Source organism: Drosophila albomicans, chromosome X (assembly GCF_009650485.2).
Source record: "Drosophila albomicans strain 15112-1751.03 chromosome X, ASM965048v2, whole genome shotgun sequence".
NCBI lineage: Eukaryota > Metazoa > Arthropoda > Insecta > Diptera > Drosophilidae > Drosophila > Drosophila albomicans.
Genome location: NC_047627.2, coordinates 6,337,753 through 6,351,976, shown reverse-complemented (window position 1 = coordinate 6,351,976; position 14,224 = coordinate 6,337,753). Strand labels below are relative to the sequence as shown.

Sequence of the window (14,224 nt, the reverse complement as noted above, 5' to 3'; positions counted from 1 at the left end):
CACTGGTCGCCGCGAGCACAACTGTTGCGGCAGGTGGCGCTGCCTCAATTGTGAGCCGACTGCGACGCACCGATTCACTCGATTCAACGAGCAGCCTCGGCTCGTTGGCATTCGGCGAGGACGTTTGTCGCTGCGACGATTGCTTGCTGGGCATCGTCGATTTGTACGTGATAAGTGCAGCCGAAGCGGCCAAAAAGAAGGTAGGTGAAGGCGAAAAGCTTGCGCATGGTTTGCAACCCGACTAAAATCGATCGAAAGCTTTTTGTGTGTGTGTGTGTGTGTCAGAGATAGGCAGAGCGAAGCGCTGACAGTTGACAGCTTTGACCAAGTCTCCCAGCTGCTGTTGTTGTGCTTGGTTCTCAGCTGCTCAGCTTCGGCTTCAGTCTCAGCCTCAGCTTCAGCTTTATTTAGCTGTTGTCACATTGAATTATTGGACTGTTGGACCGGTCCGAAAGCTGCTCTTTCTGTTGTTGTTGTTGGTGTTGCCAATTGACGTCACAGGCGTGTTATGATGCGACGTTGACGCGCGCGAGAGCGAGAGCAAGAGAGCGCGCCATTGAGCGCAGCTCATGCGTAAAGTGATAAAAATTAAATACATACATATTGGCGAGATGTGAAGCAAGGGAAAGTTCTGATGCAAATATACAAAATAAAACGAGCGAGCGAGAGAGAGAGAGAGAGAGGGAGAGAGTCAGTGTAACAACACAAAGATGCAAGATAACAAAGCAAACGCATCATTCAAAAGTGATAAATCGCTGTTTGCAGCTTTGCTCACAGCTTTGCTCACAGCTTCCCACATTCCACTAGAACATTCCTGAGCACACGATACTCTCTCGCTCTCTCTCTCTCTCGCGCACACGCCTTATCCTTTAGCACACGCGTTCTCGCACATGCACGCTTTGTGCTCTCTTCCAGCATACGTCACAGACAGCATGAGCTTTGCACTGTTAATGGAAGCTTCCCATGTCCATTGTCTTGTTCGTGTGTCGTGTGTCTGTCTGGCACTTGCCCTTCCATCTAATACTTGCACAGACACACACACGCACATGCAAGCAAGTACTCTCTCACTTTGCGCTCTCTCACGTGCTCGTACTCGCACTTGCACTCACACTTGCTCTCGCGCTCCATTCACACTCTCATTCTTTCTCTGTCGCTCTGTTTGACTGTTATCAGCTAGAGTCGTCTACACACATAGTATTGTTGTTGCTGTTGCCGTGTTCGTAGTTAGTAGGACTCCAAAAATATACAAAAACAACATTGCTGTGCGCTTCACTACCCATTGACGACTGCGCTGTCGCTGCTGCTGCTGTTGCTGCTGCTGCTCAGTTTTGGTGGCGGCTCTGACTCTGTCTCTGTGTGTCTGTGTCCCCCCAGACCAGTTGAGCTTTCGCAGCGATCGCGTGCGGCTGGGCTACGTCTCTGTCTCTGTCTCTGTTTACGTCGCAGTCAACGTTTTAGTTTAGTTCTTTGCTTTACTGTTTGTTGTTGTTGTTGGTGTTTGTTTTTCCTTGTTCGTTATATTCTTCTGTGAAGCCAATGCGAGGCACGCGTCGCTGCCGCCAACAACAGCTGCAAAAGCCAAAACCACGAAAACGAAACCGTAACCGAAACACAAACAGAAACAGAAACAGTAAACATAACAATAACAATAACAGTAATAATAATAACGAGAACATCAACAAACAAGAATAACATTAAGCAGAGACAAGCTGAACAAAAAAAAAGTTTTTAATTTCAATTTTCGTTTCGCGAGTCGTCGTGTTGTTTTTTTTTCGTATTTTTTTTCGGTATTTTGTCTGCTTATTTTAATTATTGTTTTTTTTTTTTGTGTGTGCAGCACTTGTGTATGTAAAACAAAAAAAAAAAAAAAAAAAAAAAAAACCGAAAACCGCAACAACAAATAAGTATTACTTGTTGTTGCTTGTTTGACATGAAAGCTCGATGACAATTTCTACTCGTTGCAAGTTGCGCAGTTGTTGTTGTTGTTGTTGCTGCTGCTGCTGTGTAAAAAGTGTTAATTGAAGCACGCGCCGCACAAAGTAAAGGGCAGAGTGGGCGTTAAACAGCGGCGAGAGGGGTTGGGGAGAGTGGAGAGTGGAGCTGTTTTTGCCTGCCCTCTGCCGCAGTCGACGTCGCTGTCGCTGCTTCCTCTGCAACTGAAATTGAATTCAAGTTTATGTAAACATTTTAACGTCGACGTCAATGGAGAATGCTACGCACTTTGCAAGCGCCCACAGAAGCGCGCCTCTCTCTCTCTCTCTCTCTCTCTCTCTCTCTCGCTCGCGCTCTGGTTGTGTAGAGTGGAGGGGGGGTTGAGGGGTGCTTATATAATAGTTTTTTGTTTGACCGACGCTCCGCATGTTTTATTAAACAATTTCGTTTGCATCAATTTGGCAATTGAAGCTCATTTAGCGCCAACGTCCCAAAAATGGCAACCCCACGCCCGTTCCCCCTCGTTCCCCTCTTCGACCGCTCCAACCCCCGCCATCATCTACATACTCCTCCACTGTTTGCGCCATAATTGGCATCAATCGTTCAATACACATCCGTTGTAGCCGCCGTTTCATTCCCCATCCCCCTCACCTCCCACCACCCAATGGCGATCCATCTTCTTCTCTCCTCCCCCCACACCTCCCCCCCCACCATTATCTCTCTCTCTTCTCCTCGCTTCTAGCGCAATTTGTGCGTCAATGGCAACCAAAATAGCAAAAAAAAAAAAAAAAAGTGTTTACTTTATTAATTTTAAGCTTTCGGCAGTTAAGAAACAAAAAAAATATACACACACACACAACGTTGCTATTTTTTTTTTTTTTTTTTTATTTTTTTTTGCGCTGTTCATTGTTATGCGGCGTGAATGCCGCACATTAAGCGCAGTCCGGCAAAGATTTGTCGATCCCAGAGGAGGAAGGGGAGAGGGGGGAGGGGAGGGGATTAGGGGATCGGCGGGTGGATCGTTAGAGTTAGCTTGGGCGTCACAATTACGTAGCTTATAGCTCCTCTTGCCTATATTTATATAGACACAACTACGCTAGATACAGATACAGATACAGATACACTTGTTGTATCTATATCTACATATATCTACACATAACTATATCTATATCCGTGTATCTATAGCGACGTCTATCGAGCTTCATTTCGCTGTCGTCGTCGTTGATTCTACAAAATTGTTTTTATTAGATAACGAAACGAGCAAATTGGTTTTTAAGCGAACCCACATTGAATACTAAAAAAAGAATATGGAAGAACTGGTTGGGGAGCGGCGAAGACAGTGTGTAATTTAAGGATCAATGTAGAGAGGAAAAAGAGGGAGACAGAGAGAGGGAAAGACAGAAGAATCATCAGGAGAAGAAAAGCAAAGAAGGAGCTTAGGATAAAACATTATACAAGAAAATATTGAGTAGTAGTAAGGAAGTAAAAGAGATTTGAAAAAGGTAACCAGAGAAAGAGAAAGAGAGAGTGAGAGAGAGAGAGTTAAGCTATAGAAGGATACACAGAGAGAGAGAGAGAGAACGATCAGTTAAAGAGAATATAGATAAGAAGAAAGATAGAGAGAGTGAAGGTAAAGAATGAGAGATATTAAGAGAGATCAACAATTAAGGAGAATGTAGAAGAAAAAAATGGAAGTAGGGAGAGAGAGAAAGAGAGATCAACAGCTCAGGAGCATATAGAAAAGAGGAATGATAAAAAGTGAAGGTAGCGAAGAAAGAGACAGAGCTAGATCGATGGTTGAGAAGAAAGAAGAAGAAGATTATAACTCCAGAGAACTTGCTTGATCATAATGCAATGGGAGCTCAGCTCAAAAAAGTTGATGCTACTTAACGTTAAGAAGAGATCAATATACGGATATTTGAAGATAATGTATGAGTGAAGAAAGTAGAAAGAGCTTTGGAGAATTTGCGGATGCTTTTGGGAAAGCATTAGACAAATAAATAGAAAGAGTTGGGGATTGAATGATGAGAAATATTACTTTTCATCCAAAAAAAAATTAAAAGACAAAAGAGATTGAAATAGCAAAAGAGAGAGAGTAGGGCAGAAGTAATAGGGACAGAACAGAGAAGGAAAACATTGATATAGTATATATTTGGAATAAAAGGATATGTCGTAGTAGTGTAAAGCGATAAAAAGAACAGAAGAATGTTAAAGAAATGGCGCTAAAGCAGAAGCTACTAGGTACAAGAGAAGATGAGACAGGAGAAGAATTAGAAGAAGTCATAGAAGAGGGACTTAAAAGAAAGAAAAGATAGACCGATATAGAGAGATACATATAGAGAGAGTGAGAGAAAGAGAGAGAGAGAGAGAGAGTGAGCAAGAGACAGAGAAAGAGAGATAGAGAGAGAGAGAGATCCAGAGCGAGAGAGATGTAGTAAACGAAAGCAAGCGAAGTCGAGAGAACGCGTCCCTTTATCAGCTTCCAGTGCACACGCTTCAGATTCAGTTCCGATCGCCGTCCGACTACGCTCTATATATGCTATATATGTACACTTCTCTGAACATATATATTGCACATTGTATATACGTATAGAGTCTAAAAATATAGCTAATCTGCAGGCACGTCAATGTTTATGCGGATGTGATTATGTCCGATCTGTTGCCTCGCTTCCTCCCCCAACCTCCCTCTCTCTCTCTCGCAGTCTTTGTCTGCCTGTTGCTCTCTCTTTCGCTGCATCTCCTGCTGTGCTCTCTCTCTCTCTCTCGCTCACTCTCTTCTATCTCTATCTCCATCTCCATTTGCAGCTCTCGATGCGATTGCTGCTGCAGCTGCTTTGTATCTGCTCGCTTCCATATCGATCGGCCTACTTATAGTCGCCATACTGTGGCCTATATGCGACCACACACACACACACACACATACGCACACAAAAGGTGCCACATGTGAATGTGTGTGTGTGTGTGTGTTGACGTTCCAAGGTTCCCCAGGTTGTTGTTGTTGCTGTGGTTGTTGTTTCGTTATCGCAGCTCGCAACTTTTGCAAATGACGTCAAATGTTTCACACAACGAAGAAGAGCAAAACGGCGAGAGTGTGACAGAGAGAGAGAGAGCGAGAGAGGGAGGGAGACAGAGAGAGGAAGAGGTGTAACTGGATAGCACGCTTTGCCATTCTTGATACTTTTTGTTGTTGTTATCGTCGCTGTTGTCGTTGTCATTACCATTTCCATTATTATCATAATGCGGTTTGTTGTTTTGGACTCGCATTTGATTTCTAGGTTCGGTTCGGTTCGGTTCGTCTTTTGGGTTCGGTTCTGCCTTCCCTCCCTCTCTCTCTCTCGCTTTTGTTCTCGTTCTCGTTCGGAATTCAAATCTAATTCATTTGCGGTTGCGCTTCCACAACACATTCGAAGAGTCCACAGCGAATGTAATTATCTATGGTGCTTTTGGTGTGTCAACCAAACAAAAACCAAGGCGTTGTTGCTCCATTCTTCACTCTTCTCGCTCTCCTCCTGCTTCTCGCCTCTCGTCGCGTCTTGTTTGACCGCAGATGGAGCTGCCAAGATGCCAACACGCTCCAACAATGCCTACTTAGATGCGTGCGCTTGGTTTTGTTTTTCGTTTTCCATTAAATTTAATCAATTTTGATTGATGTGTGCGCCAAGCAAGCAACCATGCAAGCAACCAAGCCAACAACCAGCAACCAGCATCACCAACAGCAACTTACAACCTGCAACCTGCAGCAGCAACAGCCCCAAAAAAACAAGTTGCACTTGCGGCAGCAACTTTAGCAATTGGGCAACAACGAATTGCTGATGTCCTCAATTGATTCGATTGCCAAACAATTTGCGAATCTATTGAGAACTATTCCGAAAGGGTTGCAAAAGAATTGTTGCGATTCTTATTTAAAAATTAAGAAGAAAGGGAAAAAGAGAAAGAGAGAGTTGGTAAAAAATTGTTTACTTTTATCTAAGATATCTAAATGAAATGTTTGAAGTTGTTTCCGAAATGAAATTAATCCTTAACCTTCATAACTTTCCCTCCCTTTGAACAATAATACAAAAGATTTATTACAATCGAGTAATAAATTTAATTTGAATTTAATTTACCGCAAAATTCAAGAATGGAGCTATTTTGCTAATCTTTAAACAAAAGTCAGTTCAGAACACACTAGAGTCTACACCAAAAACATTTCATTAAAAGAAATCTCGCCTAGAAACTTGATAATAGAGAGATAGAAGCTAAAGTATTGTAAGTAACCCACTTTTGAGTAGAATTTCATTGATCGCTACTTAGCAGAAAAGAAAATACAACTTATGATCAGCCTGGACGAACTAAGAAACAATATTTTGTTGAGCAAACATCTCACTTGATTTATTTATAATCTTTATCCAATTTAAGGACGACTTAAGAAACCCAACAGCTCTCTAGAATTTCTATAAATTTATTATACAACAAATTGTTTTGCACTTTAAAACGTTTCAGGCGTTGTTTAAACAAAAGCGCTACATTATAAATAGACCTTGGAATTTCCATATTTCGTAAGAATTAAGATCGGTTATTTAGATGATACCAGGTGTCTTTCAATGAAATTTCATGAAATTTAATAAGCTTCGCATATTTAAAAATTGTATACATGTTTTTTTGTATCAATAAATTTTTAATATGACAATAAGCTAAATGTGAGGTCTAGATATTAAACAATCTTTGAATAACTAGGTTTATAAAATACTCTAAATAGTGGAGTACTCATTATGTTTTATGAGCTGATCTATAGGCGGTGAAATGGTACTTTTAAAAAGCGTCTAACTCTGAAGAAACTGCACAAATGCAAAGTTGAATATCGATCGTTATGAAACAAACTATGCAAAACTATATTGATCGTTGTGATTCATCTAAATTATAAACTGTGTCATGCTTTTTTCAAAAAACTGTTTACCTAGGCTAAAGATTCGCTGATCAAACTAACTATGAAAAAATTGCCATCATCAGTTTACTAATCGAAAAGCTTACTATCGATTCCAAGCAAACTATACAAATCTATATTCATCGTTGTAATTTATCAACGTCTATAAATCCCTCTTCATTACTAACTGTGGGATACTTCTTTAAAAAGAAAATGGGTTACCTAGGCTAAAAAAACTGTAGATATAAAAGCAAATCCATCAACTATCGATAGTTTTCAAACAAACTGTATAAAACTATTTTCATTGCTGTGATTCATCGAAGTCTATGAATCAGAGCTCTTCTTAAAAAAAACTGTTTACCAAGGCTAAAGATTCGCTGATCAAACTAGCTATTAAAAAACTGTGATTATACAAAGCGAAGCTATCGACGTCAACAGTTTACTATCGCATTAGCTATCGATAGTTTTGACACAAACTATTAAAAGCTATTTTCATCATTGTGAATCATCAACGTCTATGAATCACTCCTCATTATAAACTTTGGGATGCTTCTTTATAAAAAAAAAACTGTAGATATACAAAGTAAAGCTATCACCATCAGCAGCTGACTATCGCATTAGCTATCGATAGTTTTGACACAAGCTATTAAAAGTTATTTTCATCATTGTGAATCATCAACGTCTATGAATCACTCTGTATTATCGATCCTTAGAAAAAAAACAAGCAGCAACAACAGCTAAGCAACAACTTAAACTTCAACTCAAACTGCGGCGGATAATTGCAATCGTAGTTTCGTTTTTGTTTTTTTTTTTAGGGTAGCTGACAAGTCGGTTACGTCAACTGTCGCTGTCGACATCGCGCTGTGATTGAAACGTCAAACTATTTTGTGTTTTTTTTTTTCTTTTTGTGCTGTGGTGAATCGTTTCGTGTGGTTCTCAATTGTGACTTAGGCGCGAACGAGTTCGCAAATGCGCAGAAATCAATCAAATACAAACAAAATCGAATGCAGCATTGAAAGTGACAACAACAACAGCGACAACAACGACAACGACATTTGTTTTTTGTGGCAACTGCAGAGCGTCTAATGCGTAAGCGGACGTCAAGTGGACGCCCCTCACCCTCCACCTCACATGTCCTGTAAAATGTCAGTGTGCGCTCTCACGCAGCCGCCCGTGCCACGTGCCACACGCAACAACAACAGCAATAGCAACAATAACACGAACGCCAACAACACTTCAGGAGCAGCTGCCACATCAGGTGTCGCTGCCACAACGCCACCAACAACACCGCCAACACCACCGCCGTCGCCACAAGTGCGCATCTACGAGGACTTTGACAGGATGAGCGCCAAGGAAGTGTACTACAACGAGGCGGGCAAAAAGGTCACCGTGAAGCTGCTGCATTTCCCCGACCTCCTGCCCGAGGACATTGCCAAGCTGCGCTTGGACGATGGCGACGATGCCGACGACGCTGACGATGACGATGGCGACAGCATTCGCAGCGGCGGTCACAACAAATCGTCGTCGTCGCATCACGTCGACAGCGAGGATGCGGGCAGCGAGGCTGAGACAGCTGCCGTTGATGTGAGCGGCGGAGGTTCAGGTGGCGGAGGCAGCGGAGCTACCAAGAAGATCTTTCGCCGCAAACTCTCGGGCAACAATATGCAGCCGAGGAAGTGCAGTCTGGCTTTTGCCCAGGCGCATGGCATTAAGCAGCGGGCGGAGAAGAAACTCTCGATGCCCACCATCAGCATTACGGCCAATGCGGGGGAGCACATCAGCCTCTCGTCGGCGCTCGCCGGTCGCAAGCTATCCCAACAGCTGTCGCAACCGTTGTCCATGTCACTGGCGACGCCGCCGCGTCGCTCGCACTCACCGCTGGGCCAGAGTCTATGTCCCGGCTACATTCAATACTCCAAGTCGCTGCTGGAGGTGCCGATGCCTCGCGATTACGGCTATGCCAGCAGCGATGATCTGAGCTCCGAGTGGGACTCCGATGTGTCCACATCGGCCGCCCCATCGTCGTCGTCCGCAACGGTCTCGGGTGGCTCAGCCTCGCCCACAGGCAGCACGAAGAAGGTAAGCTGCTGCCGCTACTTAATATCGGCAGCCTCTCAGCTAGTACCGGCGGAAAGTTGTCGGCCTCTCAGCTACTACTGAGAGTTAATACCGACCGCAAGCTCTTAGCCACTATCGAGTGATAGTACCAGCAACAGAGTTTACTCTACCACCGAGAGCTTATAACGGCAGCTAACTGATAGCCCTTTAGTTACTACCGACTATTAGCTGTCAGCCCCTCAGCTACTACCAGATGCTCCTTTCGAGTAATAGTACCGTCTGCTAATTGACAGCCTTTCAGCCACTACCAGATGCTAATACCGGCTCCAAGCAGGTAGCCTCTCAGCTACTACCGAATGATAGTACAACAGCCTTTCAGCTACTACCGAGACCTAATACCAGCAGCTAGCTGGCAGCCTTTTATATCAGCTACTACCGAGTGCTGCAATCTGACAGCCTTTCTTCTACTAGCAACTGCTACCAGTTGCTGCAAGCTGCCAACCTCTCAGCTACTACCAAATGATAGTCCCAACTGCAAACTAGCAACCTTTCAGTTTATACTGGCTGCAACAAGCTGGTTTTCTAGCGGCCTCTAAGCAACTACCGGGTGCTACCGGACTTAATCGAGTGTCTAAGCTGTCAGCTTTGCATGCGGTTTTATTTAGTATCTTTCACTGTTCAGTAGCTGTCTATGTTATGTGGTTTGAGTTTACGCCATGCGGTTGCTAGACTTCATAGTATTGGATATCAGTGTGGTTTTAAAAAAATGTTTTCTAACTAACTAACTTGTAGTTGCTACCCGAAATCAATTCTACATAAGTCGGAAATAACTTTGATAAAAGATAATTTCTGGATTTCGAATATTATTTAGCATCAATCGTTAGTAAAATTTATCCGAACTGCATTGGAAACTTTCCCCAAAGATAGCAGCTAGTTCCTGATGTTGTTGGGTTAATGCCTTCGGGTATTATTCAAGGCCAACGCAAAGTGTATCCAGTGTTCAACAACTCTCAACGTTTAAGTAATTTTTATTTATTTTTTTTTTTTTTTGTTGGTGCTAACCGATGCTAATCGGTATTAATGCCGGCGCTATTCGGCATTTTCCCAGATCCAGACGCACACGCTGATAAGGCGTTCGTTGACGTCACAAAAAAGTGTTCGCTCGATCTGAAAGTCATAAACTTTAATAGTCTTGAATATTGTTTTTATACCCGCTACCCATAGGGTAGAAGGGTATTATTTTTTTGTATTTTTGTGTGTGTTGTTTAATGGGCCGTGACCAGGCAGCGAGCGAGCAAGCCTATGCGGCAAATTCCGCGTGACCTCAAAACGGGATCGCCGTTTCAATTAATTTTACAGCGTAGAGGAAGTGACTTATTTATGTATTTTCATATATTGTATTCTTTACTAGTTTATGAAGCGGATAATTTAATGACTCGTTTTTGTTTGCTCCCCCTAGAGCTCCGGCTGGCGTAAGATACGCAATATTGTGCAGTGGACGCCCTTCTTTCAGACGTACAAGAAGCAGCGTTATCCGTGGGTCCAGCTAGCCGGACATCAGGGCAACTTCAAAGCGGGTCCCGAACCGGGCACCGTACTCAAGAAGCTCTGCCCCAAGGAGGAGGAATGCTTTCAGGTGCTCATGCAGGATGTGCTGCGTCCGTATGTGCCCGTCTACAAGGGCCAGGTGACCAGCGAGGATGGTGAACGTAAGTATGCCGCTTTAACTATCGTTTGTGCTATCGATAAACGTGCGATAGTTTGCTGTCAAACCATCCCTTTTTATTAGTAGTATTCCCTACTACTAAATTTTGTATAAGAATTTCAAAATATACTTTTAAAACTAGTTAATTATTGATATAACTATTGGTTAACTATCGATATCTGACGATAATAAGCTGTCAAAACATCGACATTACTTGTTAGGAACAAATTTGATATACATAAAACATTAAAGATACATTGAATTAAAGCGAGGATGACGAACGTAAGTGTCGCACTTTAACTATTGTTTCTACTATCGATAAAGAGCGATAGTTTGCTGTCAAATCACGGCTTATTATTAGTAGAGTTCCCTACTACTAAATATTGCATAAGAATTTAAAAATTTACTTTTAAATAGTTATCAACATAACTATTGCTTAACTATCGATAAAAGACAGTAAACGATAGTAAGCTGTCAAGACGTCGATAATTATCAAATGTGCTAGAGAAAAATTCAATGTACATTCAAATAGATACATTATTATTAATGTAGTTAGAATTAAATTATTTTCTTGCTATTTCTTTCATTTCAATCGTTTTATACTTATTTACTTTCAATAGTACAGTGCAACCCAACAATCGATACTTTCATTTATAGCTTGATCGAACTCATTAGCTTAAACTTTCTGTGTTTTATATTATAGTTATATCATATAATTAGAGTAAAAAAGCATTATACTTTCAAGTTTTTTTTTAAATATTTTCATTTCTCCCCTCTTTTGCAGTCTATTTGCAGTTACAGGATCTACTTAGCGACTATGTGCAGCCCTGCGTGATGGACTGCAAGGTGGGCGTGCGCACCTATCTCGAGGAGGAGCTATCAAAGGCCAAGGAGAAGCCCAAGCTGCGCAAGGATATGTACGACAAAATGATACAGATCGACGCCCTGGCTCCCAATGCCGAAGAGCACGCTGCCAAGGCGGTAACGAAGCCACGCTACATGGTTTGGCGTGAGACCATCTCAAGCACAGCCACGCTGGGCTTTCGCATTGAGGTGGGGCATTTCAATTCCTATTGATTTATATATTTAAATTACTCATTTTTGACATTTGTGGATTGCAGGGCATCAAGAAGAGCGACGGCACCAGTTCCAAAGATTTTAAAACGACCAAGTCACGCGAACAAATCAAATTGGCCTTCTCCGAGTTCCTCAGCGGCCATCCACATATTCTGGTGAGTTCTTATAGATGTAACATTACATTTACAGACATTAATATACGCAGAAACAAAAGTTCTAAAATCAAGAATTTTGGTGTCAATTTTGGTTTTGTGCGTCAAGAATATGAAAATCCTAACGTTACTATTTATTAGCCCAAGTTCAATTTATTAAGAAGGAAAAAGACCAAAAATCTTATTATATTTTATTGTTTGCTACTTTTTATTTATTTTTTTAAATTTAGAATTTTTGGTCTTATTTTGAAAATGTCTTTTTTTAGACTAATGTTCCTAGTTTCAAGAATATGTTCTTTTAGAACGAACGTTCTTAATTTTAGAACTTAGTTTTTTTTGCAGTGTATATATGCGGATATATACAGCGGATACAATGCAGAATTCTGTACTTAATGTGCCCATAAAACAAACTAAAATAAAGACTAATTCTTGTTTATTCATTAAGAATTCAATTCTGTATAATTTTCCCTGCATTGAATCGATCATGAATCTTTCCCCTATGCGATTAGCTTTAGCCTAAACAATTACAACATAAACAATATCGATTGTTTCTATTATTGTATCTAATTTATTGCCTCCTTCTATCTCCCTGTTGCAGCCACGTTATATACAACGATTGCGGGCCATTCGCGCCACCTTGGCCGTATCGGAGTTCTTTCAGACACACGAGGTGATCGGCAGCTCGCTGCTCTTTGTGCACGATCAGACGCATGCGAGCGTTTGGCTAATTGATTTCGCCAAGACGGTGGCATTGCCCGAGCAGCTGCACATCGATCACTACTCGGCCTGGAAGGTGGGCAATCATGAGGATGGCTATTTGATTGGCATCAACAATCTCATTGACATATTCGTCGAGCTGCAGGCGGCCATCGAATCGGAGCCATCGACAATCGCATCTGGTTCGGGATCGGGATCGGGATCTGGTTCAGGATCAGCATCGGGTTCAGGTTCGGTATCGCCGGCGCCACCTTCCAGTGGCCAAGATGAGGAGGCCACCAAATTGTGAATTGAAATACTAATAATAATACTACTACTTCTACTATGATTTACCATACAAACAAAAAAACGATTATACTAAAACGTTCCATGGGGCTGTGCCCCACAACGAACATTTTCTAGCACATTCCCCCAATATTCCCACCCCCTATGTCCCTAAACTAAATCTCCTATCTCCGCCCAACATCACAGCAGAAAGTAAATGAATTAATCAATTTTTTTCCCAAAAGAAATCTTAGTCTAGTAGTTGGCATACATACAATTTTTTTTTGTTTTTTTTTCTCTTAACTGCATACTTTTAACCCGTTAAGTTTAAAATCAAAGACTGAACAACAATATGCGTATACCCTATACATTTATATATAGCATATATATATAACATACATACATATACATATATAGTAAATTTTGATGTGCTGTTGCATTGCTGTTGTAGTGTAATTTATTTAATGCAAATTTTTGTTTTCCCACATTTTACGCTGCACAAAGGCAAATTGTAAAAGTAGACAAGAAACCGACAAAATGATTAACAAATCAGTTGCAGCAAACGCAATTTCTCTACTACTTATAAATAATGTTATTAATATTATGTTTATTTTGATTATCTACTAATAACAATATACTAATAATGTGCACTATTAAACTCATGTAAACCGTTTAACAAAAACAATCGTCTTTTATTTCCTCAAATTCAATTCAAAGTGCGCGCTCAACTTTTTGTATTTGGCAGCCCTAAAAGTAGGCAATATAGTAAAGACGGCGCAGGCTTTTAAAGTTGATCACTTTTTACATGGCATACTTTTGTCCGCTCCCACAGAAAATACCATATTGCTGGTATTTATGGTATATTGGCAGCACTTGCGCGAGTTGGCACTTAGTGCATTTTCTGCTGCGATGTGCAGCGGTCACACTGTCTGCTAATTTAGTTAATGTTTTGTTGTTGCGCGGTTTGCACGTCGCGCGTCGTCGTCTCTGTTAAACGCGCGCACGCATCGAAACTGTTATTTTTTTTTTGTTTTTCAAATGTTTGTTGTTGCATTTCTCAAAGCAACTCGACGCGCGCGCTCCTGTTGATGTGCATTTGAAAACTCGTGTTCGTGTTCGTTTTTTTTTTTTGGTTTTTAAACTGTGCAACGTATTTTTCATCGGGTATGTGTATATTACTGTGAGTGTGTTTGTTGTTGCTGGACTGCGCGCCGATGTCGCGCATTTGTTGTATCTTTAAATAAATAATACACCCAAAAAAAAAAAAGGCATACGCGACTGCAGTATATATGCATGTATGTTTGTGTGTGTGTGTGAATAGCAGCGGCGTCTGTGACTGCTAAAAAAGTTTCTGGTTTCGTTGCTGCGACAACAACAGCAGCAGCAACAATAAATAAAACTTCAATATGCGCCGAC

General features: G+C 41.5%; 1 protein-coding gene across 1 annotated transcript; it reads left to right on the top strand.

Moving 5' to 3' along the window:
• The first annotated feature begins 7,650 nt into the window (after nt 1-7,650).
• LOC117565923 (inositol-trisphosphate 3-kinase B) lies at nt 7,651-13,484 on the top strand. Its single transcript, XM_034245299.2, has 5 exons — nt 7,651-8,914; nt 10,353-10,602; nt 11,383-11,651; nt 11,720-11,830; nt 12,426-13,484. The coding sequence occupies exons 1-5, from the start codon at nt 7,967-7,969 to the stop codon at nt 12,831-12,833; spliced, it is 1,986 nt and encodes a 661-aa protein (XP_034101190.1). The 5' UTR covers nt 7,651-7,966; the 3' UTR covers nt 12,834-13,484.
• Nucleotides 13,485-14,224: the final 740 nt, after the last annotated feature.

What these genes read in the sequence shown, in the direction of transcription:
- LOC117565923 (XM_034245299.2), top strand. Translation starts at nt 7,967, where the DNA reads ATGTCCTGTAAAATGTCAGTGTGCGCTCTCACGCAGCCGCCCGTGCCA. An exon ending in CGCTGGGCTTTCGCATTGAG is followed by an intron (nt 11,652 to 11,719) that starts GTGGGGCATTTC and finishes TGTGGATTGCAG; the next exon opens with GGCATCAAGAAGAGCGACGG. An exon ending in GCGGCCATCCACATATTCTG is followed by an intron (nt 11,831 to 12,425) that starts GTGAGTTCTTAT and finishes TCCCTGTTGCAG; the next exon opens with CCACGTTATATACAACGATT.